The 27552-nt window shown below is 35.8% G+C and overlaps 2 protein-coding genes across 5 annotated transcripts in view; both read right to left on the bottom strand.

Moving 5' to 3' along the window:
- Positions 1-1443: 1443 nt before the first annotated feature.
- On the bottom strand, positions 1444-14275 carry LOC138326053 (pancreatic triacylglycerol lipase-like). The gene is made up of 11 exons (XM_069272170.1): positions 14138-14275; positions 12624-12889; positions 12142-12288; positions 11801-11909; positions 11456-11572; positions 10973-11089; positions 4767-4882; positions 4093-4225; positions 3526-3649; positions 2317-2517; positions 1444-1593 (listed from the first exon to the last, which is right to left on the bottom strand). Exons 1-11 carry the CDS (start codon positions 14217-14219, stop codon positions 1518-1520), a joined length of 1488 nt encoding a protein of 495 aa, XP_069128271.1. The 5' UTR covers positions 14220-14275; the 3' UTR covers positions 1444-1517.
- An 8389-nt stretch (positions 14276-22664) lies between these two features.
- The window catches only part of LOC138326052 (uncharacterized), a 38966-nt gene continuing 34078 nt past the window's right edge, over positions 22665-27552 (bottom strand). For all 4 annotated transcript variants that reach the window (XM_069272168.1, XM_069272165.1, XM_069272167.1 and 1 more), the window contains exons 3-7: positions 26640-26682; positions 24667-24795; positions 24110-24196; positions 23746-23875; positions 22665-23524 (exon numbers count right to left, since the gene is read on the bottom strand). In XM_069272168.1, coding sequence (XP_069128269.1) covers positions 23440-23524; positions 23746-23875; positions 24110-24196; positions 24667-24795; positions 26640-26682 — 474 coding nt within the window. In that variant the 3' untranslated portion in view covers positions 22665-23439. The remainder of the gene's footprint in view (positions 23525-23745; positions 23876-24109; positions 24197-24666; positions 24796-26639; positions 26683-27552) is intronic.

The following is a 27552-nucleotide window of genomic DNA, read 5'->3' as shown; positions in this document are numbered from 1 at the left end:
TACTACTGTAAATTTGTTAACTTTCGCTGGTGTACAATTTCGCTATGTATTGTTTGGAACTTTATTGTCGTGCTTTATGTCAGTAGACATCGAAAGCGTCATTCTTATGATAGGCTATGATATGTAAAACTAGGATTTTGATCGCGAATTTTAATGGATCCTCGCATTTAGCGAAATTAAAACCCCGACGAATATTAGCACCTATACAGTAAAGTATACGATTCATATTCAAATGGGTATTTGTTTATGGAAATTATTTGTGTGGAGTTATTTTAAAGCCAAAGGATAAAAAGAAACAATTACCACATTAAGAATTATTCTCATTTCACAACATCGAAACAAGATTTATAAATGATACACTTTGTAATAATTTCACACGGGAGTGTAGAGTTGACAGAGATAATCTACCGAGTGTCACACGGGAGTGTAGAGTTGACAGAGATATTGTCACACGGGAGTGCAGAGTTGACAGAGATATATTCACCCGAGTGTCACACGGGAGTGTAGAGTTGACAGAGATATATTCACCCGAGTGTCACACGGGAGTGTAGAGTTGACAGAGATATATTCTACCGAGTGTCACACGGGAGTGTAGAGTTGACAGAGATATATTCACCCGAGTGTCACACGGGAGTGTAGAGTTGACAGAGATATCTTCACCCGAATGTCACACGGGAGTGTAGAGTTGACAGAGATATATTCACCCGAGTGTCACACGGGAGTGTAGAGTTGACAGAGATAATCTACCGAGTGTCACACGGGAGTGTAGAGTTGACAGAGATATATTCACTCGAGTGTCACACGGTAGTGTAGAGTTGACAGAGATATTGTCACACGGGAGTGTAGAGTTGACAGAGATATATTCTACCGAGTGTCACACGGGAGTGTAGAGTTGACAGAGATATATTCACCCGAGTGTCACACGGGAGTGTAGAGTTGACAGAGATATATTCTACCGAGTGTCACACGGGAGTGTAGAGTTGACAGAGATATATTCTACCGAGTGTCACACGGGAGTGTAGAGTTGACAGAGATATATTCACCCGAGTGTCACACGGGAGTGTAGAGTTGACAGAGATATATTCACCCGAGTGTCACACGGGAGTGTAGAGTTGACAGAGATTTCTTCACCCGAGTATTGTGGTTCGGGCTTGTTCTACATCCGTGTCGAAATACTCCTGATAGTCGGTACACCCATCGATAATCGTTTCTTTCATACTTAAGTTGAAAGTAAAATAATCAATTGTTTCTTCCATATTTCTGTTGAAAGTAAAAAAATCTAAGTTCAAACAAGTTTAAAGCATGTACTAAGCGCCATCATTAAAAGGATGTGAAATCGATAGAAGCTTTCTTTGGGAACTATGGACAGAAAGTTCTGTTATCAATATAAAACGTAAAACAATTACACTGTTAAGTAAAGTGGTTACAATGTAGAAAGCAAAATATTTTGGTGAAGTTCTTTATTTGATATTTCGTTGATTTCATTGGATTTGATATTCATGAAGGTGACAGGAAAGTTAACAAGATCTTGCGAAGTTCATCGTTCCCTGAGTCTCAATGTGTGTATTTGACGTGGCACCACATAGGTTGAACCTGAAAATAAAATTGAAAACAAATTTATGAATATTGAACCTGTCTTAAGCTAGATTCTCTTGGTAATGGGTTAGAAAAAGTGCAAGCAGTAATCTTCCACTCAATAAATGTCGATATGGTATTTCTGTTTCCACGACGAGAAAAAAGAAGCTTTTGTAAATCAGTACATATAGGCGTTACTCGTCACATAACTGTCCTGTTCAGCAATGCCATAAATATCGTAGGACACACACGTAAAATAAAACTATTGTGAGGCCACAGGTATTGGTGCTCACAACAATAAAAATAGTCTTAGAATCTCGTGTGAAATGAACACATAGTTAAGATACTGTATTTGTGTAAAAGGAAGCGAGGATACTGATCGACTTAAATTGCATGTCCTTATTCCAACTTCGTTCCTTAGAAGGATGACAACATCCCATAGGGGCATACATTCTGGTGACATTTATGTCCAATGTACTTAGTGTTACAACAACAGTTCTGTCTTACCACACGTAACGTTTTAACAGTGAATAACAGTCAGAACAAAAGGTCTCCGGATGAAACATATTCTTTAATCTCTGGTTACTAATTGGCCACTCAAATTAGTTTGCATATACACAAAATGTCACATGAAAACAAATATATACTTTAAAATAGATTAGCAAACACATTAGAGAATGGGTGTTCCGAAAGACATACTCAACTCTATCAAACGTACAATACGGAAATATCAGTACTCACTGTGAATTGGATTCACCGTGGACAACCTGTATGCGTGACACGTAAACAGACGGATGACGTAGGTTGAATGGGTTCCATGACAACGGGTTCAGTATGCTGTGCTGGTGCTCCCACTTAACGTCAACATCTGTAACTCGTCCAAGGTCGTTTGGTGACGTCACAACAAATCCATACGTCTTCCCTGGCTGAATTTCGACAGGACTGAAATGGAAGAGTTCATATTCTAAACAGGTCTTAAATACGTATATTTCCTATTCTAAAACTGTCTGAAATGGAAAGATTTCCTTTTTCGATACTGGAGTGAATTGGGTAAAGGTATAGTATTTGAATTTTTGTTATTTTATTAGTTCAGTATATTTACTGGTACACTTTACATGGATATGACGAGTTTGACTGTTTTCTGTGTGACAGATAAACCGGACTGTCTTGTTTTAGTAAGTTAAGTATGAGAAAAGATAAAATCCCAAATTTAATCGCCATTTACTATCATGCAACTGGGACAGCAGACAATTCTTACTCCCTACTGACAGGGACAGAGTGACTAGGTTGTATTATAGCGAGTAATAACGTGTGGAATCTCGTAAAGAATGATTTAAATAGAATCTGGAAAAAATTTCAATTAAGCAATTAATTTTATTTCATCAAACTAATGAAAGTAAGTTTAATACCCATCAATAAGGTACAATTTTACAAAATTTTACAAAGGATTCGTTTCCGAGATATCAAATTTCCATCATTAATGAATATTATGCCAGATTGTACGGCCCTTCTATGAAGAGTTAACAGTAAAGTTCATAAATCTACATTCTACATAAAAATGGAAAGTAATTATATTTAGTGCTGACGTAATGCTTGACTACTAATTCTTTTTAAAACCTTATTTAATTAATTTCTATATACATATAAACATGGTTCATGTTTTCGGTAATCTTATTGCATTATTGTCATAAAAGGTTTGGTTTGGATATTTTAACGTCTTATTGAAATAGGAACTCGAGACCCAGAGGTGGAGGGATTGTGGGGATATGTCGGAACATTCTGACCAACCTGCAACCGCCGCGGGCATGTAAGGTATCTTGAAATAATCTCAAATGAATTCATAAACATGGATATTAAAGTGAAATGCCATTCTTACTCCATTAATAACTTGAATGAGACAAAGGAAATAAGAAAAACATTCGAATTGCCGTTATCTTCAGAAAATCTTACTCGGTTGTCAACTGGGTATTCTGTAGTCGTCCATCTGATCCGTGGATACTTGCGAACAAATGGCCGGACCAAGTATGAGCTCCAAAGGGGCTACCGAACGACATCCTTACGGAGTAGTGGTATCCTAGAGCAAAACATACAACAGGTTACAACATATACTTTACTTGAATACAAATAGATCACAACATAGTCTAAAACAATTCAGAGCCTGGTATAATGTACATTCCCTGACTGAAAATTAACTGAAGAAGAAGTCCTTAACATACGATTATTTCATTCTGTAATGTTTTATTATAGAATTCTTTTAAGTTAAGGAATTATTTATAAATAAATCAACGTTGATGGAAACTGGGCCCCGTTCATTTGGCTCTGATTTCAAACTACAATTGTATATGTATAGCATTTTTATATTTGAATTGTTTAGCATGATATCTGTTAAGAATAGATTCTTATTTTCATATTGGCAAGTTTCAGAACATAACCGTAATGCCACACATATTTTACTAAACATTTCATGACTAAATCACACGTGAAACTTTACTAATCAGATAAAATGTATATACGAACTGCAAAACGGAGCGTCACTTCCGGTCTCCAAGTAATACATGACGTGATTGGTTCCTCGAGCCGGCTTCACACGGTCGGCATGGAGACCCATATAGCCACACCCACCAGCGGAACAAGGCATACATTGTGCTCGCTAAAAAGACATTTATGATAACATTTTTAGCTCGCCTATTCGAAGAATAGGTGGAGCTAATGTTGTCACCCCGGCGTCGGCGTCGGCGTCGGCGTCGGCGTCAGCTTTGGCGTCCCATTTCACGTTAGAGTTTTTGAGCAAGTTTCTATTTCATCAATTGTTTAAGCTTAAGTCATCATAAATGTTTATGATTTTATTTTCCTAATGTGTATGGATACTGAACGTAATAATACAACCAATTTGGGGCCCTTTAGGGATTTTTGAGTCTGTTAATTTGTCATATTTCCATGTTTAAATAGTAAATACTTGAACATCAACTTCTTCTGAATAGGCGAGCTTTGCTGTTCTCCAACAGCTCTTGTTTTCCTTTTCATTGAGTAATCAATTTGAAGCGAACGCTTCTTCTGATGACAGGTTTGCTCTTATTTCTCTTTGACTTTTTTTCCTTTATAATATATTTTCATATATTTTCCAGTCGATTAACACGTGTATACAAAATAAGCGGGTACAATATGAAGATGTCTCTACAATATAACTCTACCTTGAAGTTATCGTAACTGTCACACTTGTATCCCTGCCATGGGCATGCGCTGTTGATGGACTCGTTGAAATATTTATAGGACCTCAGGTGGTTACACGCTATAAATTCTTTACCACCTGAAACGGACAGTTATATTCACTTTTACCTGATACTTTTACCGTAATAGAATATACGTCTGTGAATGATATAAACAGACACCAATACGACATTAATTTCTCGTGTAATTTGCCTCAAAATGTCAAACCTGCAAAAATGACAACACGCTTCATGACTTGCAAAACTAAAACAGATATCAATGACCGTATTGTTTGTTACTCTTTGGTTGTTAATGGTAGGTGTCTCTGGCTATTGTATAGTTATCATTGTACAGACCGTCTATCTGTGTCTCTGGCTATATTGTATAGTTACCATTGTACAGACCGTCTATCTGTGTCTCTGGCTATATTGTATAGTTACCATTGTACAGACCGTCTATTTGTGTCTCTGGCTATATTGTATAGTTACCATTGTACAGACCGTCTATTTGTGTCTCTGGCTATTATATAGTTACCATTGTACAGACCGTCTATTTGTGTCTCTGTATATGACTATGGCTATATTGTATAGTTACCATTGTACAGACCGTCTATTTGTCTCTCTGGCTATATTGTATAGTTACCATTGTACAGACCGTCTATTTGTGTCTCTGGCTATATTGTATAGTTACCATTGTACAGACCGTCTATTTGTGTCTCTGGCTATATTGTATAGTTACCATTGTACAGACCGTCTATCTGTGTCTCTGGCTATTGTATAGTTACCATTGTACAGACCGTCTATTTGTGTCTCTGGCTATTATATAGTTACCATTGTACAGACCGTCTATTTGTGTCTCTGTATATGACTTTGGCTATATTGTATAGTTACCATTGTACAGACCGTCTATTTGTGTCTCTGGCTATTGTATAGTTACCATTATACAGACCGTCTATTTGTGTCTCTGTATATGACTATGGCTATATTGTATAGTTACCATTGTACAGACCGTCTATTTGTGTCTCTGTATATGACTTTGGCTATATTGTATAGTTACCATTGTACAGACCGTCTATTTGTCTCTCTGGCTATATTGTATAGTTACCATTGTACAGACCGTCTATTTGTGTCTCTGGCTATATTGTATAGTTACCATTGTACAGACCGTCTATCTGTGTCTCTGGCTATTGTATAGTTACCATTGTACAGACCGTCTATTTGTGTCTCTGGCTATTATATAGTTACCATTGTACAGACCGTCTATTTGTGTCTCTGTATATGACTTTGGCTATATTGTATAGTTACCATTGTACAGACCGTCTATTTGTGTCTCTGGCTATATTGTATAGTTACCATTGTACAGACCGTCTATTTGTGTCTCTGGCTATATTGTATAGTTACCATTGTACAGACCGTCTATTTGTGTCTCTGGCTATTGTTTAGTTACCATTGTACAGACCGTCTATTTGTGTCTCTGTATCTGACTTTGGCTATATTGTATAGTTACCATTGTACAGACCGTCTATCTGTGTCTCTGTATATGACTTTGGCTATATTGTATAGTTACCATTGTACAGACCGTCTATTTGTGTCTCTGGCTATTGTATAGTTACCATTGTACAGACCGTCTATTTGTGTCTCTGGCTATTGTATAGTTACCATTGTACAGACCGTCTATTTGTGTCTCTGGCTATATTGTATAGTTACCATTGTACAGACCGTCTATTTGTGTCTCTGGCTATATTGTATAGTTACCATTGTACAGACCGTCTATTTGTGTCTCTGGCTATATTGTATAGTTACCATTGTACAGACCGTCTATTTGTGTCTCTGGCTATTGTATAGTTACCATTGTACAGACCGTCTATTTGTGTCTCTGGCTATTGTATAGTTACCATTGTACAGACCGTCTATTTGTGTCTCTGGCTATATTGTATAGTTACCATTGTACAGACCGTCTATTTGTGTCTCTGGCTATATTGTATAGTTACCATTGTACAGACCGTCTATTTGTGTCTCTGGCTATATTGTATAGTTACCATTGTACAGACCGTCTATTTGTGTCTCTGGCTATATTGTATAGTTACCATTGTACAGACCGTCTATTTGTGTCTCTGGCTATTGTATAGTTACCATTGTACAGACCGTCTATTTGTGTCTCTGGCTATATTGTATAGTTACCATTGTACAGACCGTCTATTTGTGTCTCTGGCTATATTGTATAGTTACCATTGTACAGACCGTCTATTTGTGTCTCTGGCTATATTGTATAGTTACCATTGTACAGACCGTCTATCTGTGTCTCTGTATATGACTTTGGCTATATTGTATAGTTACCATTGTACAGACCGTCTATTTGTGTCTCTGGCTATATTGTATAGTTACCATTGTACAGACCGTCTATTTGTGTCTCTGGCTATATTGTATAGTTACCATTGTAAAGACCGTCTATTTGTGTCTCTGTATATGACTTTGGCTATATTGTTTAGTTACCATTGTACAGACCGTCTATTTGTGTCTCTGTATATGACTATGGCTATATTGTATAGTTACCATTGTACAGACCGTCTATCTGTGTCTCTGTATATGACTTTGGCTATATTGTATAGTTACCATTGTACAGACCGTCTATCTGTGTCTCTGTATATGACTTTGGCTATATTGTATAGTTACCATTGTACAGACCGTCTATCTGTGTCTCTGGCTATTGTATAGTTACCATTGTACAGATCGTCTATTTGTGTCTCTGGCTATATTGTATAGTTACCATTGTACAGACCGTCTATCTGTGTCTCTGTATATGACTATGGCTATATTGTATAGTTACCATTGTACAGACCGTCTATTTGTGTCTCTGGCTATTGTATAGTTACCATTGTACAGACCGTCTATTTGTGTCTCTGGCTATTGTATAGTTACCATTGTACAGACCGTCTATTTGTGTCTCTGGCTATTGTATAGTTACCATTGTACAGACCGTCTATTTGTGTCTCTGGGTATTGTATAGTTACCATTGTACAGACCGTCTATTTGTGTCTCTGGCTATTGTATAGTTACCATTGTACAGACCGTCTATTTGTGTCTCTGGCTATATTGTATAGTTACCATTGTACAGACCGTCTATTTGTGTCTCTGGCTATTGTATAGTTACCATTGTACAGACCGTCTATCTGTGTCTCTGTATATGACTATGGCTATATTGTATAGTTACCATTGTACAGACCGTCTATTTGTGTCTCTGGCTATTGTATAGTTACCATTGTACAGACCGTCTATCTGTGTCTCTGTATATGACTATGGCTATATTGTATAGTTACCATTGTACAGACCGTCTATTTGTGTCTCTGGCTATATTGTATAGTTACCATTGTACAGACCGTCTATTTGTGTCTCTGGCTATTGTATAGTTACCATTGTACAGACCGTCTATCTGTGTCTCTGTATATGACTATGGCTATATTGTATAGTTACCATTGTACAGACCGTCTATTTTTGTCTCTGGCTATTGTATAGTTACCATTGTACAGACCGTCTATCTGTGTCTCTGTATATGACTATGGCTATATTGTATAGTTACCATTGTACAGACCGTCTATTTGTGTCTCTGGCTATATTGTATAGTTACCATTGTACAGACCGTCTATTTGTGTCTCTGGTTTTTGTATAGTTACCATTGTACAGACCGTCTATTTGTGTCTCTGGCTATATTATATAGTTACCATTGTACTGACCTTCTATTTGTGTCTCTGGCTATTGTATAGTTACCATTGTACTGACCGTCTATTTGTGTCTCTGGCTATTGTATAGTTACCATTGTACAGACTGTCTTTTTGTGTCTCTGGCTATATTGTATAGTTACCATTGTACAGACCGTCTATTTGTGTCTCTGGTTATTGTATAGTTACCATTGTACAGACCGTCTATTTGTGTCTCTGGCTATATTGTATAGTTACCATTGTACAGACCGTCTATTTGTGTCTCTAGCTATTGTATAGTTACCTTTGTACAGACCGTCTATCTGTGTCTCTGGCTATTGTATAGTTACCATTGTACAGACCGTCTATTTGTGTCTCTGGCTATATTGTATAGTTACCATTGTACAGACCGTCTATTTGTGTCTCTGGCTATATTGTATAGTTACCATTGTACAGACCGTCTATCTGTGTCTCTGGCTATATTGTATAGTTACCATTGTACAGACCGTCTATCTGTGTCTCTGGCTATTGTATAGTTACCATTGTACAAACCGTCTATTTGTGTCTCTGGCTATATTGTATAGTTACCATTGTACAGACCGTCTATTTGTGTCTCTGGCTATATTGTATAGTTACCATTGTACAGACCGTCTATCTGTGTCTCTGGCTATTGTATAGTTACCATTGTACAAACCGTCTATTTGTGTCTCTGGCTATATTGTATAGTTACCATTGTACAGACCGTCTATTTGTGTCTCTGGCTATTGTATAGTTACCATTGTACAGACCGTCTATTTGTGTCTCTGGCTATATTGTATAGTTACCATTGTACAGACCGTCTATTTGTGTCTCTGGCTATTGTATAGTTACCATTGTACAGACCGTCTATTTGTGTCTCTGGCTATTGTATAGTTACCATTGTACAGACCGTCTATCTGTGTCTCTGTATATGACTATGGCTATATTGTATAGTTACCATTGACAGACCGTCTATCTCTGTCTCTGGCTATTGTATTGTTACCATTGTACAGATCGTCTATTTGTGTCTCTGGCTATATTGTATAGTTACCATTGTACAGACCGTCTATTTGTGTCTCTGGCTATTGTTTAGTTACCATTGTACAGACCGTCTATTTGTGTCTCTGTATATGACTTTGGCTATATTGTATAGTTACCATTGTACAGACCGTCTATCTGTGTCTCTGTATATGACTTTGGCTATATTGTATAGATACCATTGTACAGACCGTCTATATGTGTCTCTGTATATGACTTTGGCTATATTTGATAGTTACCATTGTACAGACCGTCTATATGTGTGTATAGTTACCATTGTATAGACCGTCTTTTTGTGTGTATAGTTACCATTGTATAGACCGTCTATTTGTGTGTATAGTTACCATTGTATAGACCGTCTATTTGTGTGTATAGTTACCATTGTATAGACCGTCTATTTGTGTGTATAGTTACCATTGTACAGACCGTCTATTTGTGTGTATAGTGACCATTGTACAGACCGTCTTTTTGTATGTATAGTTACCTTTGTATAGACTGTCTATTTGTGTGTATAGTTACCATTGTACAGACCGTCTTTTTGTGGGTATAGTTACCATTGTATAGACCGTCTATTTGTGTGTATAGTTACCATTGTATAGACCGTTTTTTGTGTGTATAGTTACCATTGTATAGTTACCATTGTATAGACCGTCTATTTGTGTGTATAGTTACCATTGTACAGACCGTCTATTTGTGTGTATAGTTACCATTGTACAGACCGTCTTTTTGTATGTATAGTTACCATTGTATAGACCGTCTATTTGTGTGTATAGTTACCATTGTACAGACCGTCTTTTTGTGGGTATAGTTACCATTGTACAGACCGTCTTTTTGTATGTATAGTTACCATTGTACAGACCGTTTTTGTGGGTATAGTTACCATTGTACAGACCGTCTTTTTGTGGGTATAGTTACCATTGTACAGACCGTCTTTTTGTATGTATAGTTACCATTGTACAGACCGTTTTTGTGTGTGTATAGTTACCATTGTACAGACCGTTTTTTTGTGTGTATAGTTACCATTGTACAGACCGTCTTTTTGTATGTATAGTTACCATTGTACAGACCGTTTTTGTGTGTGTATAGTTACCATTGTACAGACCGTTTTTTTGTGTGTATAGTTACCATTGTACAGACCGTCTTTTTGTATTTATAGTTACCATTGTACAGACCGTTTTTGTGTGTGTATAGTTACCATTGTACAGACCGTTTTTGTGTGTGTATAGTTACCATTGTACAGACCGTCTTTTTGTATTTATAGTTACCATTGTACAGACCGTTTTTGTGTGTGTATAGTTACCATTGTACAGACCGTTTTTATGTGTGTATAGTTACCATTGAACAGGCCGTCTTTTTGTATTTATAGTTACCATTGTACAGACCGTTTTTATGTGTGTATAGTTACCATTGTACACACCGTTTTTGTGTGTGTATAGTTACCATTGTACAGGCCGTCTATTTGAATGCTCTCTATAACGTCCTTACTACAGCCTGGCTGGTTCATTCCGCTGTTCGGAAAGTAGTCAACGTGACCACAAGGCTCTTTCATACCATAACCTTGAAATGAAAATTAGAACATTCTTTGAGATGTAAAGAAAACCATCTTCAGTTTAAACCCTACTTAAAAACTGCAATGAAAGTTGTACCTTCAATGTTTAAATCCGAATAAAATATTTGTGGAAAAATCATTTCACAACACAAATGGTTCAGTTCTTCATTTAGTGATATTCACAAAATACTCAAAGTTAGCAGCGATGTTTTCTTGACACATGTCATTTCCGACATAAAAAATTATCTTTCCATTCCTTATTGAAATAAAATCATTGATAACATGCGTTGCAATTTCTACATAAACTTTTTTCTTTACATTTAAAATGCAATACGCCATAATATAACATAATAAACATGATTGATAGTACCTACCAAGTTTAAGGATGCTTTCGCCGTCAGTATGAATGACGTCAACGAACATGGCGTCCGTGGGATCAAGTCTTACTTCCGGGTCAGTATATTGAAAATATGGATCAGCAGGATCTAGTCCTATAGGTAGATAAATAATGGGAATACTAGTTACGTGTATTATATCATGAATGTAATGTAATCCACAAAAATCGCGAAATCTGCCAACTGAACAATTCATGAAATAGCAAGAAATTATAAACAATGAATCATGAATGATAAAACGATCCTATGTCATTGTATCTTGAACAATAGCTACATTCTTTTAGAGTGAAGTCTTTACATAACAATGTGCGAAGAACACCCCACCCGTGATTCTGCCCAGATTCCTAGTCCCTGCGCCTGCGTAGCCCGCCACGTGAGCTCCTAAACTGTGACCAATGACGTGAACGTCTGCCGGATGAGCGCCGCCATATTGCTTTAATGAAAATATGATGTCCTTTTTTACAAATGAAAAATAATTTAGAATTAATTTACATACTTAAAACGACGTTACTGGTATGTGGTGTTGATTTCATGCCATAATGATAAACCTATCTTAGCGATCACCTCTGTTGGTACGCAGAACAAGAAAATTTGGTTATAATGACAATTTTTTCCTTTGGTCGATGCGTTGTTTTTATTGACGGTTTGACCTGTTTAGTTAGTACCTCAAGGAGACGGATCATCCTGGCGATCTCGGCGCCCACCACACGGGTGTTAGAGGTAGCCTGGGTGTAGGGTAGACCTGATCCTCCGCCCCATCCTACAATGATCACGTTGTAATCCGCCTCCTTTAGGAACTCGTTCTTTATGTCCTGTTAAAACAACGGTGAACTAAATCTTAGCTTAAAAGAATAATGAACTGTGCGTTGTGCTGAAATCGGTGATCACAATAATTTAGTTGACTTTACAAGTCTGATTCCTTTTAACTTGCAGTGATAAAACGGCAACTATTGCTGACTACCGAGTTTCAAAATCAGGGGCACACATTTTGAGTTTTATGAACAAGAAAGAATATTATTAACCACATCTTTACAAATTCTTGATTTGATGAAAAGGAAAAATAAACAAAGAAGCTAGATAAATAAGCACATCTTGAAAATTAATTATTGTCACATCATATTGAGTTCTCTGTAAATCAGTAACTTACATGTAACCAAACAACTTGTCCATTCTCCAAGAAGCCATGCGTAACAAACTTGGTTGGCCTGCCTCCAGAGAAAGGAGAATTGGTGATGCTGTTGTGGTCTTTAGGGTTGAGGTAGTGGACGGTGTTCCTATTACCCCGTGTGTACAACAAGAAGCGAGTGTCAATCTCATCTGGGCGCTGAGGTAGGAAGTTGATAGGTCTGTACTGGCTAAAGAAAGGCGCCCCGGTACTATAGCAACCAAGGTCGCCGTAGCATACACTGGATCCTACGGAATAGACCGAGATACAAAATTGCTATATTACTTCTCTGGAACTGTAAGCGTCTATCTTCAATGTGTTCTGTTTATCAAACGCTAAAAAGTGTAGGTCGATCACGTGGTTAACCGACGATACAAGGGTCATAAAGTCATCTAAGTTTAACAGGTCACTATTTAGGACTTGCACTCATGTCCAGCTCTACCCATAACGAATATAGAAATTATCAACAGAAAAGCGCATAATATAAATAGACTTCATTTAATTTGCTACATAAAAGGTTTTTGTTAATTCTTCATTTTGATGTTTAGTACAGAACTCATACCGCTACTTTTTTGGAGACATACTGATATATGTGCTGACCTACACACCGTTTGATAAACAACAATACTTTTTTAAGAATGAGGAGTGTTTTTGTTGTAAATAAGATCATATCATGGACTTTCTACTGGTGTCTTTGTTGATCATACAATGAAATAGAATCTGTCATAAACCATCCCGTCATATCACCATCCCGTAAAACACAATTAACATGCACTTAATCTGACTCATCTACCACTACACACGACTCAGGCTCCACTTTGTGTACAAACATCAAAATGCTTCTTTATCAGTCATGTGATCTTACCAAACATGGACAGCTGTGCATCAACAGAATGCACAGCACGCGTATACCACACGCAGTCTAATACAGGCCATATCCCACACACGGACTCTCAGTAAAATAAAACCACATTGCCAATATAGTTTTGATAGATACACAAAAGGCGTATCGTCAGATTTTGAATATTGAATGAATTAATGTCAAATTTCGGTCACCTTAGCCTGTGAATTGATAACAATTTGCATTCTGTGTAGCAACAGAACATATCAATTATTTGTTATTTTCTTAACAGAAAATACGCTTCTTTTATCACAGTAACATTTCATAAAACATTGAAATATAAACATACCAAAATATGTTGTATGTTACATAACGTCCACATACTACTGACAACAGAGATAATAGTTTACAATGGGATACGTACCATATGTTGTCATAAAACCATTTTGAAACAAAAAGTAAACAAATATCGCATTAATTGTCTGAAATTGTGTTCAATATCAGACTGAATAATATTCCAAATAAATATATGCCAATTATGGCTATTTATGTAACAAGACTTGACAGTTGCACTCTGTGGCCTGTATGGTCTATAGTTGAGTCAGTCAAACTACTATGCCACTTTTTTTCACGCCGGTCTCACGCGGTTACTTACTCTTTTCTATAGTGGTTGCCTTTGGTTGGACCAAACCAAAGCACGCCACCACACATAAAAATGTGACCACTGAACACGCCATTGTAGGACTTTCTTGGACGGCCGAATCCGGTCCAATACGGAATCTAGTCTATTGCATTCTTAGAGATAAGGCTAAATTCTCGTCTTATCTATAGATTCCGCGTCACACGTTTACTTTTTTTGCGCTAGTACGACGTTGTTTTTTCGGGCAATGTTGTGACATTTTATGTTTGACCTAGAAGATAGAAAAATAAGTAATACTTGATACATCATTCATAGAATTGTGTAAGAGTTGCATATTACAAAATAACTAAATGGCGTATGGTGGCTGATATATACCATTTCGTTATTTCGAAATATGTAAATCTTACACAATTCTATAAATGATATATCCAGTGTAACATATATTTTCTACCTTCCAGGTCAAACATATAATGTTCCAACCTTGCCCGAAAAAATAGCGTCGTACTAGCGAAAGAAAAAGAGTAAAAGATGTGTTAGTTTTGTCTTCGAAATAAAATGACGAAATGCTACTGTCTCCGATATGAAGTTTTCGGTCAGGAACACAATTGGAAATTTCAGAATTAAACACCCCAGTCAAATGCTTAATCTATATGTTGCTCCTATTAGAATCCGAGCAACGCTACATTCATTCTACTAACACATTTTGATGATATTGAAAACTTTGTTGTGGATGTAATAGTTTAGTGAATATGCGAAGTTCTTTATCAACTAAGTGATATCGTCTAGCTATTGGCAGCGCATACCAAATGGTTTCAGTAGATGGAAATGTCCCATCCGAGTAGGATTTTCTCTTATAGAGAAACGAAATTGAAAACAAATGTCCATTAATAAAAGTCTGTAACAGCAAGGATTTTATATTCATTACTGTATTATACGAAATAAAAAATCGTAAAAACCCAATAAACTGAAGGCAAGATGGAAAAAAAACGTATCTTTAATATGTTTTTTTCATCTTTTCTTCCGTTTATTGGGTTTTATAAATGAATAAATATTATTTATTTGGTTGGACGAAACCTACCTTTAAATACACGCCTCGCAGTGGTAAACGTGTTTGTCAAAATTACAATTCAATAATTGTTTGATCCTAACACTGAAAAAATAGCTCATGAGGGATTCTAACTATTATCACTGTTTCTGGCCTTATATGACATCAACTTTCTATAACACTTTACAACTTAAAACTAAGAACACCAAAAGAATTATAAATTATAAGGACGGTCTTTTAGATAGTTTTTATATTGGTTCACTCTATTGTGACGTATAAGAACATTACAGACTTAAGAATTAACCGAGGTCAGAAATGAATACCAAGAGGCACCTCACTTAAGGAGATCATTCATAACATTACCAGGTGCTGTATGTACCACGATTTACCTATAAAGCGTACTACACGATCAAATGGCGTCTTACCTAGACTGTCTTGTGACAGTTCCGGAATTTTCCCGGTGGCGATCCCGTCTAAACGTCGTACAAAGTCTAACTCCCAGTTCCTCATCAAAGATTTGAACTCCCCTCGGATATCCTGTCCTATAGAATTTGCTACCTTTGGCAGACTTCTCAGGGGAAGTGCCCCACACACGAACGTCACCACCTCCAGCACAAGGCACAGCACACCGCACGTGCTAATCCGTCTGAACATAGCTTAAGATATCTAACAGAAAATAATCACACCACGTACTTTCCTAAGTATGGATCTTTTAGATGGAATGACATCTACATTCACGTAAACAACGAGTGCCAATTTGGTTTCATCGCCATCAATAACATAGTGTGTAGTTCCATCCTCTAATCCTCTTCGGTTTGTGCCTTCCTTTGTTTGCAAGTCTGCAAATTTAAACTACACATTTCATTTAATAACGCCTCCACGAAGTATTTGACCTGAAACTGGATCGCTGATGGAATCTCCCACTAGATCGTTTATCCCGTTAACACTAGTCAGCATGCTCCTCAGTCCAAATCTCAAAGTAAATCTACACGATCTAGATACTGAAGGAAACACCCCTTAGACCCGCACATCGCAATGCTTTGACTAGAAACGAGTCATTTTGAAGTTGGAAACTCTAAAAGTTTTATAGTCGTCACAAACAGCTGTGTTAGAATTCATTGATAGACGTGAAAACCCGTGATATAAATCTTAAATGATTATTTGTGAAATTCTAACGCGGCCTTGGCTAATGTTGACCTCGGGTACCAAAGACGAGAAATCCGGTCACGATTTGGCCTCCAGACCAACTCGCCCGCGGCGGTGAGCAGACGACAGGTAGACGTTTTATGCTGGTATCATTACAACATTAATGATTGTATGATATTAACTGTGATATATATGAGAAACTATTACCTACATGTGTCACATAAGTACGGATGTTGTGAGCAAAGTGTTCGTCATAACAACAGTAATATAGTTAATTGTTTCAACTGCGTGGTGAGAGGTAATATCACGTGGACAATCTTTATGAAACGGATTTGTATTCTAAAACAGCTAAACAGACTATTTTAACTTTTTTTAAATGATTTTGATAATATAAGTATCTTATACCATTGTCAATTTCAATCTGAAGCGTGTATTCTATACAATTCTTTGCCTTTTCATTAAATATTCCTCCTGTGTTGATGGACTTATTATCTTATCATTAGTATAACTATATACATGTACATAATACTTAACCTTGTTAACATATTCGGGCCAACGTAACGTTGCTCCTTTTCTCAAAACTGTACACAATTGTTCAAGATGAAATAATTCTGTTGATTTCTTTAGAATATGAATGATAATTCACTGTATAATATAATATAGACGGAGTGCATTAAAATGGCTTCCAACGTAATTGCGCTCAATTTTCATTTGCTGTATTTGCTGGGTATGAGGTTTGTGTCAATACCAAATGATTATTTCTGAATTATTTAAAGTCTAAAATAAGTTGAAAATTTACTTACTCCTACTGCAAGTTTCTCAAAGATCGTAGCTTACAATTGATGTTAAAAAAAGGAAAATAAATTTCAAAAACGCATGTTTGCGGATAGTGAAAGATTAGCTCAAATAAGCAGGAACCCACATTTAAATGATGAGCTCTGCAGGAACCCACATTTAAATGATGAGCTCTGCAGGAACCCACATTTAAATGATGAGCTCTGCAGGAACCCACATTTAAATGATGAGCTCTGCAGGAACCCACATTTAAATGATGAGCTCTGCAGGAACCCACATTTAAATGATGAGCTCTGCAGGAACCCACATTTAAATGATGAGCTCTGCAGGAACCCACATTTAAATGATGAGCTCTTCTATAAGCAGGAACCCACATTTAAATGATGAGCTCTTCTATAAGCAGGAACCCACATTTAAATGATGAGCTCTTCTATAAGCAGTAACCCACATTTAAATGATGAGCTCTTCTATAAGGAAGGTGGAAGTATCATCACATATTCACGGGAAATTGAAGATTTGGTTTAAAAACTTAAATATTTTTTTTCAATCGTGGGGAGATATACCAAGGACAAAACTACTCATTATATAGTGTTTAAATCCGCAGTTATTATATAAAGTTTATAGTTACCAATCGTGTGGAAATATACCAAGGACAAAACTACCCATTATATAGTGTTTAAATCCGCAGTTATTATAAAAAGTTTATAGTTACCAATCGTGTGGAGATATACCAAGGACAAAACTACCCATTATATAGTGTTTAAATCCGCAGTTATTATATAAAGTTTATAGTTACCAATCGTGTGGAAATATACCAAGGACAAAACTACCCATTATATAGTGTTTAAATCCGCAGTTATTATATAAAGTTTATAGTTACCAATCGTGTGGAGATATACCAAGGACAAAACTACCCATTATATAGTGTTTAAATCCGTAGTTATCATATAAAGTTTATAGTTACCAATCGTGTGGAGATATACCAAGGACAAAACTACCCATTATATAGTGTTTAAATCCGCAGTTATTATATAAAGTTTATAGTTACCAATCGTGTGGAGAAGGACAAAACTACCCATTATATAGTGTTTAAATCCGCAGTTATTATATAAAGTTTATAGTTACCAATCGTGTGGAGATATACCAAAGTCAAAACTACCGATTATATAGTGTTTAAATCCGCAGTTATTATATAAAGTTTATAGTTACCAATCGTGTGGAGATATACCAAGGACAAAACTACCCATTATATAGCGTTTAAATCCGCAGTTAATATATAAAGTTTATAGTTACCAATAGTGTGGAGATATACCAAGGACAAAACTACCCATTATATAGTGTTTAAATCCGCAGTTATTATATAAAGTTTATAGTTACCAATAGTGTGGAGATATACCAAGGTCAAAACTACCCATTATATAGTGTTTAAATCCGCAGTTATTATATAAAGTTTATAGTTACCAATAGTGTGGAGATATACCAAGGTCAAAACTACCCATTATATAGTGTTTAAATCCGCAGTTATTATATAAAGTTTATAGTTACCAATCGTGTGGAGATATACCAAGGACAAAACTACCCATTATATAGCGTTTAAATCCGCAGTTAATATATAAAGTTTATAGTTACCAATAGTGTGGAGATATACCAAGGTCAAAACTACCCATTATATAGTGTTTAAATCCGCAGTTATTATATAAAGTTTATAGTTACCAATCGTGTGGAGATATACCAAGGACAAAACTACCCATTATATAGTGTTTAAATCCGCAGTTATTATATAAAGTTTATAGTTACCAATCGTGTGGAGATATACCAAGGTCAAAACTACCCATTATATATAGTGTTTAAATCCGTAGTTATCATATAAAGTTTTTAGTTACCAATCGAGTGGAGAAATACCAAGGACAAAACTACTCATTATATATAGTGTTTAAATCCGTAGTTATTATATAAAGTTGATAGTTACCAATCGAGTCGAGATATACCAAGGACATAACTACCCATTATATAGTGTTTAAATCCGCAGTTATTATATAAAGTTTATAGTTACCAATCGTGTGGAAATATACCAAGGACAAAACTACCCATTATATAGTGTTTAAATCCGCAGTTATTATAAAGTTGATAGTTACCAATCGTGTGGAGATATACCAAGGACAAAACTACCCATTATATAGCGTTTAAATCCGTAGTTATCATATAAAGTTTATAGTTACCAATCGTGTGGAGATATACCAAGGACAAAACTACACATTATATAGTTATTATAGTGTTTAAATCCGTAGTTATCATATAAAGTTTATAGTTACCAATAGTGTGGAGATATACCAAGGACAAAACTACACATTATATAGTGTTTAAATCCGCAGTTATTATATAAAGTTTATAGTTACCAATAGTGTGGAGATATACCAAGGACAAAACTACCCATTATATATAGTGTTTAAATCCGCAGTTATTATATAAAGTTTATAGTTACCAATAGTGTGGAGATATACCAAGGACAAAACTACCCATTATATAGTGTTTAAATCCGCAGTTATTATATAAAGTTTATAGTTACCAATAGTGTGGAGATATACCAAGGTCAAAACTACCCATTATATAGTGTTTAAATCCGCAGTTATTATATAAAGTTTATAGTTACCAATCGTGTGGAGATATACCAAGGTCAAAACTACCCATTATTATATTAGGTTTAAATCCGCAGTTATTATATAAAGTTTATAGTTACCAATAGTGTGGAGATATACCAAGGTCAAAACTACCCATTATATAGTGTTTAAATCCGCAGTTATTATATAAAGTTTATAGTTACCAATATGTGGAGATATACCAAGGTCAAAACTACCCCATTATATAGTGTTTAAATCCGCAGTTATTATATAAAGTTTATAGTTACCAATGTGTGGAGATATACCAAGGACAAAACTACCCATTATATAGTGTTTAAATCCGCAGTTATTATATAAAGTTTATAGTTACCAATCGTGTGGAGATATACCAAGGACAAAACTACCCATTATATAGTGTTTAAATCCGCAGTTATTATATAAAGTTTATAGTTACCAATCGTGTGGAGATATACCAAGGACAAAACTACCCATTATATAGTGTTTAAATCCGCAGTTATTATATAAAGTTTATAGTTACCAATCGTGTGGAATATACAAGACAAACTACCCATTATATAGTGTTTAAATCCGAGTTTATAAAAGTTATAGTTACCAATGTGTGGAGATATACCAAGGACAAAACTACTCATTATATATAGTGTTTAAATCCGTAGTTATATATAAAGTTTATAGTTACCAATATGTGGAGATATACCAAGGACAAAACTACATTATATATAGTGTTTAAATCCGCAGTTATCATATAAAGTTTATAGTTACCAATAGTGTGGAGATATACCAAGGACAAAACTACCCATTATATATAGTGTTTAAATCCGCAGTTATTATATAAAGTTTATAGTTACCAATGTGTGGAGATATACCAAGGACAAAACTACCCATTATATAGTGTTTAAATCCGCAGTTATATATAAAGTTTATAGTTACCAATGTGTGGAGATATACCAAGGACAAAACTACCCATTATATAGTGTTTAAATCCGCAGTTATATATAAAGTTTATAGTTACCAATCGTGTGGAGATATACCAAGGACAAAACTACTCATTATATAGTGTTTAAATCCGCAGTTATTATATAAAGTTTATAGTTACCAATCGTGTGGAGATATACCAAGGACAAAACTACCCATTATATAGTGTTTAAATCCGCAGTTATTATATAAAGTTTATAGTTACCAATGTGTGGAGATATACCAAGCAAACTATAATATAGTTTTAAATCGGTATATTAAAGTTTATATTACCATTAGTGTGGAGATATACCAAGGACAAAACTACCATTATATAGTGTTTAAATCGAATAGTTACCATATGAGATAACAAGGACAAAACTACCATTATATATAGTGTTTAAATCCGCAGTTATTATATAAAGTTTATAGTTACCAATCGTGTGGAGATATACCAAGGACAAAACTACCCATTATATAGTGTTTAAATCCGCAGTTATTATATAAAGTTTATAGTTACCAATCGTGTGGAGATATACCAAGGACAAACTACCATTATATAGTGTTTAATCCGCAGTTATATATAAAGTTTAGTTACCAATGTGTGGAGATATACCAAGGACAAAACTACCATTATATAGTGTTTAAATCCGCAGTTATATAAAGTTATAGTTACCAATCGTGTGGAGATATACCAAGGACAAAACTACCATTATATAGTGTTTAAATCCGCAGTTTTATATAAAGTTTATAGTTACCAATGTGTGGAGATATACAAGGACAAAACTACCATTATATATAGTGTTTAAATCCGCAGTTATTATATAGTTTATAGTTACCAATCGTGTGGAGAAGGACAAAACTACCATTATATAGTGTTTAATCCGCAGTTATTATATAAAGTTTATAGTTACCAATAGTGTGGAGATATACCAAGGACAAAACTACTCATTATATAGTGTTTAAATCCGCAGTTATTATATAAAGTTTATAGTTACCAATCGTGTGGAGAAGGACAAAACTACTCATTATATAGTGTTTAAATCCGCAGTTATTATATAAAGTTTATAGTTACCAATCGTGTGGAGATATACCAAGGACAAAACTACCCATTATATAGTGTTTAAATCCGCAGTTATTATATAAAGTTTATAGTTACCAATCGTGTGGAGATATACCAAGGACAAAACTACTCATTATATAGTGTTTAAATCCGCAGTTATTATATAAAGTTTATAGTTACCAATAGTGTGGAGATATACCAAGGACAAAACTACACATTATATAGTGTTTAAATCCGCAGTTATTATATAAAGTTTATAGTTACCAATCGTGTGGAGAAGGACAAAACTACTCATTATATAGTGTATATAGTTTATAGTTACCAATCGCTATTCATGTTTTACTGGAGTCTTTAGGGTGAGTGATAAACAACGTCAGCTTTAATAGAAGAAAAAGATAAACCCACTCTTCTATTTTTTCTTGTAATGGACACAGACAATGGAAATGAAATATCAAAAAGTTATGTGTTTATGAATGATTTTTCGGGGCGAGCCGTGAATCATTGAACGAATCTCAACAATGTAGTTAAAGATCAATCCTATTTAAACTAGGATATTTACTCAATGAAGCAAAATCACACCATAGAAGTGAATTAAATGTACTAGAGCAGTATCTCGCATGGCCCATAACCTAATCATTTTTCACCTTAGATTAAGATGGTGATATGTCTTCTATTGCAATGTCTGAATTATTATTTGTACCGATATGACTTCATACCTTCTCTGGACAAGTTGCCATTCTTCCATATATTAAGTCACATTTTATGCCATGGTCACCATAGCAACAATCCTGAACTAATCAGATATTCTCGCGAAAGCATTTATTCCCGAGGAGTTCCGGATGCTTATCAACCATATGGTTACCATAGCACAATTATCCAAAACCTGACAAACCAACACATACGATCGGTGTAAATATAGCTTTATTTCTCAAAGAGCGAATGACATAATTGACTGATAATGGCGTGCCTTATCGGGTGACAAAAATGTCAAACCCAATACCATACAACACGTCTGGTATTACAAACATGGAACCTAAATGTTCAACTTCATGTGATGAAATGTCCGTCATCATGGATGGAAATATGACTAAGTCGTGTCGACATCAATGGAATCGAAGTTTCATGCGATATCATCCATCATTAAAATACGATGGTCCCTTCACAACTTCGGTAGTATTATCACCTACTCTCAGAGATACAATCCTTGGGTGCTTATCGAGTGTCCAAGAACAGATAACAGAAGACAACAAAAGCGATGATTGAACTAAAACATTATGTTTACACGTACATTACAACAGTTGATTGTCCAGCGCATACATCCGTAAAAATCCCTGACTGGAGTACCAGTCTATTAAGTCAGTCATCACTACAACATTTTACCCCACTTTATGGCACCCGATTTTCTTACACAATTCAGACACTCTGAAGTCATGTTTTTAAAAAAAACATTCAAAATGTCAAGTATCTAATGATTATCACAAACGGCATGAAATCTGTGCCGTATTCCCAATGTTTATCATATATCTGTAACGGATGTTGTAAGGAATGGTCCAATGAAAGTGAAATATATCCTTATTCCGTTCCATTCCGATGTCCGTTTAGACACACCGTTAATTCCACACCATTCTGGCGCTTCTTATAAAGTCGGAGATCTCACAGAATGATCCCATGTACATAGCTACCTCTGTGTAATGATAACTTCACAGAGCACCAGGCGTACATCCGGGGTACGGTCCTTAGAGGTCATCTCCACGGTAACGTATCTAAACAACAAACAAAACATTGCCGTAAATGCTGTAAAATATTGCTATGCCTGTAAAACTCACGCAGGTTAAAATTGGACTATAATTATGCGTGTTTTTGTCTCTTTATTACATAACAACATATTGTAATTTTGATAAGCCATTCGGAATTCAGGTAGAATTGTTTTTAAAATGAGTTTCCGCCTGTGTTCAATTGTCATTGATCAGTTAGTTCGACCTACCTTCCACTCAGATCTTGCCGACAGTTGGTGACGAGCACGTGACTGTTGAGAGGTTCCGGGTGACTGAAGCACACCTGGCGGTCACCACTGGAGTTAGTATTTCCGATGTACACATACATGTCGTGGAAATCTAAGGCAAAGACATGAACAGAAATGATATGTTTGTCCACGGATATTGGTTATCATTTTGTGTTGAGAATTTAATAAGCCCATTATTTCCATGGAATGATTAATTAGATGTTTTGCGGGACATTGACTTAGTCGCTAAAGGTGTTCCACAAAATACTAAAACATTTTAAGCAGAACGCCTTTTTCGAAATAACAATAAATTGGCTTGACATTTTATAAAAATAAAAAGTTTTACCGAATCCGACGCGGCCATGAATCATGACGTCCCCTACAGGCCGGACTGTACCCAGATCTACCTGCCAAATCGGCCTGATCTCCTCATCTACAACGGTAATCAGAGGTTTGTAGGAATCTGATATAACAAGTAAGACGAGGGATTGTTATTGTGAGAATTCTCCTATATCTTTCAATCGCTACCTTAATCAGGTTCAAAATGCGAAACTCTTTATATCTAAGAAACGCGGAAATGAATCTAACTTGCACTGGTGCCGACAAAGAGGCATTTAATTATTAAAAGATATGGTTTATGGAAGATGTGAACGTTTCTTATGCGATATTTTGATGACCAGCACTATCAAGTGATCAGGCAATTATTGTCTTTAAATGAAAGTAGAAAACTGATAATCGATGTCAATGTCAGCACTGCTGTCTTATACAATACTTAAAGAAGAAATAATTTCACAAGCCTTGAAAATGAATTACGGTGTAATGAAAAATAGACACAATAGCTAGTAAAACTTTATAATCTATATTTAAATTAAACAGATAAACTGTATGGAGTATTGAACCTACCCGTCTCCGAGCAGGTATTGATATCGCCGTCCACAGCAAACTTGGACTCGCCATCTGATGCCGCTATGTTGGTGGACGTCTGACCCGTGGCTTTCTCCAAGGCGAAGTTGTTCAGGGACACTAGATCAGCTACACACAACACAAAATACAAATTCATCAGAGACACCAGATCCGCTACACACAACGCAAATTACAAATCTCATCAGACACAAGATCCGCTACAAACAACACAAATTACAAATCTCATCTGAGACACCAGATCCGCTACAGACAACACAAATTACAAATCTCATCTGAGACACCAGATTCACTACAAACAACACAAATTACAAATCTCATCCGAGACACCAGATCCGCTACAAACAACACAAATTACAAATCCCATCAGAGACACCAGATCCGCTACAAACAACACAAATTACAAATCTCATCAGAGACACCAGATCCGCTACAAACAACACAAATTACAAATCTCATCAGAGACATCAGATCCGCTACAAACAACACAAATTACAAATCGCATCCGAGACACCAGATTCGCTACAAACAACACAAATTACAAATCTCATCCGAGACACCAGATCCACTACAAACAACACAAATTACAAATCTCATCCGAGACACTAGATCCGCTACAAACAACACAAATTACAAATCTCATCCGAGACACCAGATCCACTACAAACAACACAAATTACAAATCTCATCTGAGACACCAGATCCACTACTAACAACACAAATTACAAATTTCATCAGAGACACCAGATTCGCTACAAACAACACAAATTACAAATCTCATCCGAGACACCAGATTCACTACAAACAACACAAATTACAAAAATCTCATCCGAGACACTAGATCCGCTACAAACAACACAAATTACAAATCTCATCCGAGACACCAGATCCACTACAAACAACACAAATTACAAATCTCATCCGAGACACTAGATCCGCTACAAACAACACAAATTACAAATCTCATCCGAGACACCAGATCCACTACAAACAACACAAATTACAAATCTCATCTGAGACACCAGATCCACTACAAACAACACAAATTACAAATTTCATCAGAGACACCAGATTCGCTACAAACAACACAAATTACAAATCTCATCCGAGACACCAGATTCACTACAAACAACACAAATTACAAAAATCTCATCCGAGACACTAGATCCGCTACAAACAACACAAATTACAAATATCATCAGACACCAGATCCGCTACAAACAAGACAAATTAAAAATCTCATCAGAGACACCAGATTCGCTACAAACAACACAAATTACAAATCTCATCAGAGACACCAGATCCACTACAAACAACACAAATTACAAATCTCATCAGAGACACCAGATCCGCTTCAAACAACACAAATTACAAATCTTATTAGAGATACCAGATCCGCTACAAATTAGAAAACTCATTAGAGACACCAAGTAAGTTTCAAATAACACAGTTATCATAAATCACAACAACAAAAGTTTATATCATATTTAAATGTTTTCTGGATCAAAACATGCCTCACTCCAAAAAATCTATTTGCTACGATGCATTTATTTTACAACGAACATGGAAGTCTTGCAACAAGTAAACACTATGGCTACTTCTAACTGTTTTAAAGTAACAAAGTAAAACACGATATAAAGAAGATGCAAGTATCGATTACAAAACATTTGTTTAATTAATGCTATTACTTTGAAAAGTACACTTATCCACCAAACATTTTAATTCGCATTTCAGTTATCTCTCGAAACTACAAGAAAATTGGAACCTCGTGAAGTGATGTGGTTCACAGTATCATTTTCATTAGTATTACTTTCAAAATCGACTTGGTGGAAACAGAAACAGAAAACTGAATCAAACGTGAGAGGACAATACTCCAGCGAAGTAACATATCGACGATTTGAACTTAATAATCGTTACCTTTCACATCATGTCAGAGGACACTGTGGTATACATACCGAAGTGAGTTCCAAGAAACTGGTTGTCCCAAACGGAAGACCCCTGTAATAAGAGAACAAGAGGCCCATGGGCCTTAACGGTCACCTGGATTCGGACACAGAATGAAACAAAGACATATAAACACTATATATTGGCCCGTCAGGCCCTACAAGTCAGTCAGTGATTTTATAACTTTGACCTTTAATCTATGAAGATTATTTTGTTCCGTCAAATCTGTGAATTCAGAAGAAATATTTTTGAAATTTTAGCCATTTTGACTCCTTTGGCCCCACCCCTCTGGCCCCTTGGGGTCAGTTAGGACCAATATTGATAAGATGTTAAAATGCTATCTCAGGCTAATAATTCTAACCCAGTTTGAATAATTTCTATGAAAATAAGCAAATAATGTTTATAAATGTGTTTTACCTATACAAACTTTAGTACATTTGACCCCCTCCCCAGGGGAAAATCTGAGATCCTAGGGCCATGAAATTCACAATTCTTGTAAAGAGCCTTAAAACCTTTCAATCTATGAAGAGTATCTGGTTCCATCGAATCTGTGAATTCAAAAGATTTTTAATTTTTAGCCATTTTGATCCTTTTTGGCTCCGTCCCTCTGGCCCCTAGGCGTCGGCCAGGACCAATATGGATATGACTTTAAATGCTATTTCAGGTTAATAATTCTAACCATGTTTGACTAATTTCCTATGAAAACTAAGCAAATAATTTTCAAAAATGTGTTTTTCCTATATATAATATAACAAACTTGACCCTCTCCCCAGAGAGTAACTTGAGACCCAATGTTTCCATTTATGAAGAGTATTTAATTCTACCAGTTCCAGAATTTCAGAAGAAGAATTTTGAAGTATTAGCCTATTTGACCTCTTTTGTCCCCGTCCCTATGGCCCCTGGGGTCAGTCATGGAAAATTTGT

This window comes from Argopecten irradians, chromosome 6 (assembly GCF_041381155.1).
Source record: "Argopecten irradians isolate NY chromosome 6, Ai_NY, whole genome shotgun sequence".
In the NCBI taxonomy this organism is placed as follows: domain Eukaryota; kingdom Metazoa; phylum Mollusca; class Bivalvia; order Pectinida; family Pectinidae; genus Argopecten; species Argopecten irradians.
The sequence above is the reverse complement of the archived record's forward strand: the minus strand, read 5'-3'. Positions and strand labels throughout refer to the sequence as shown.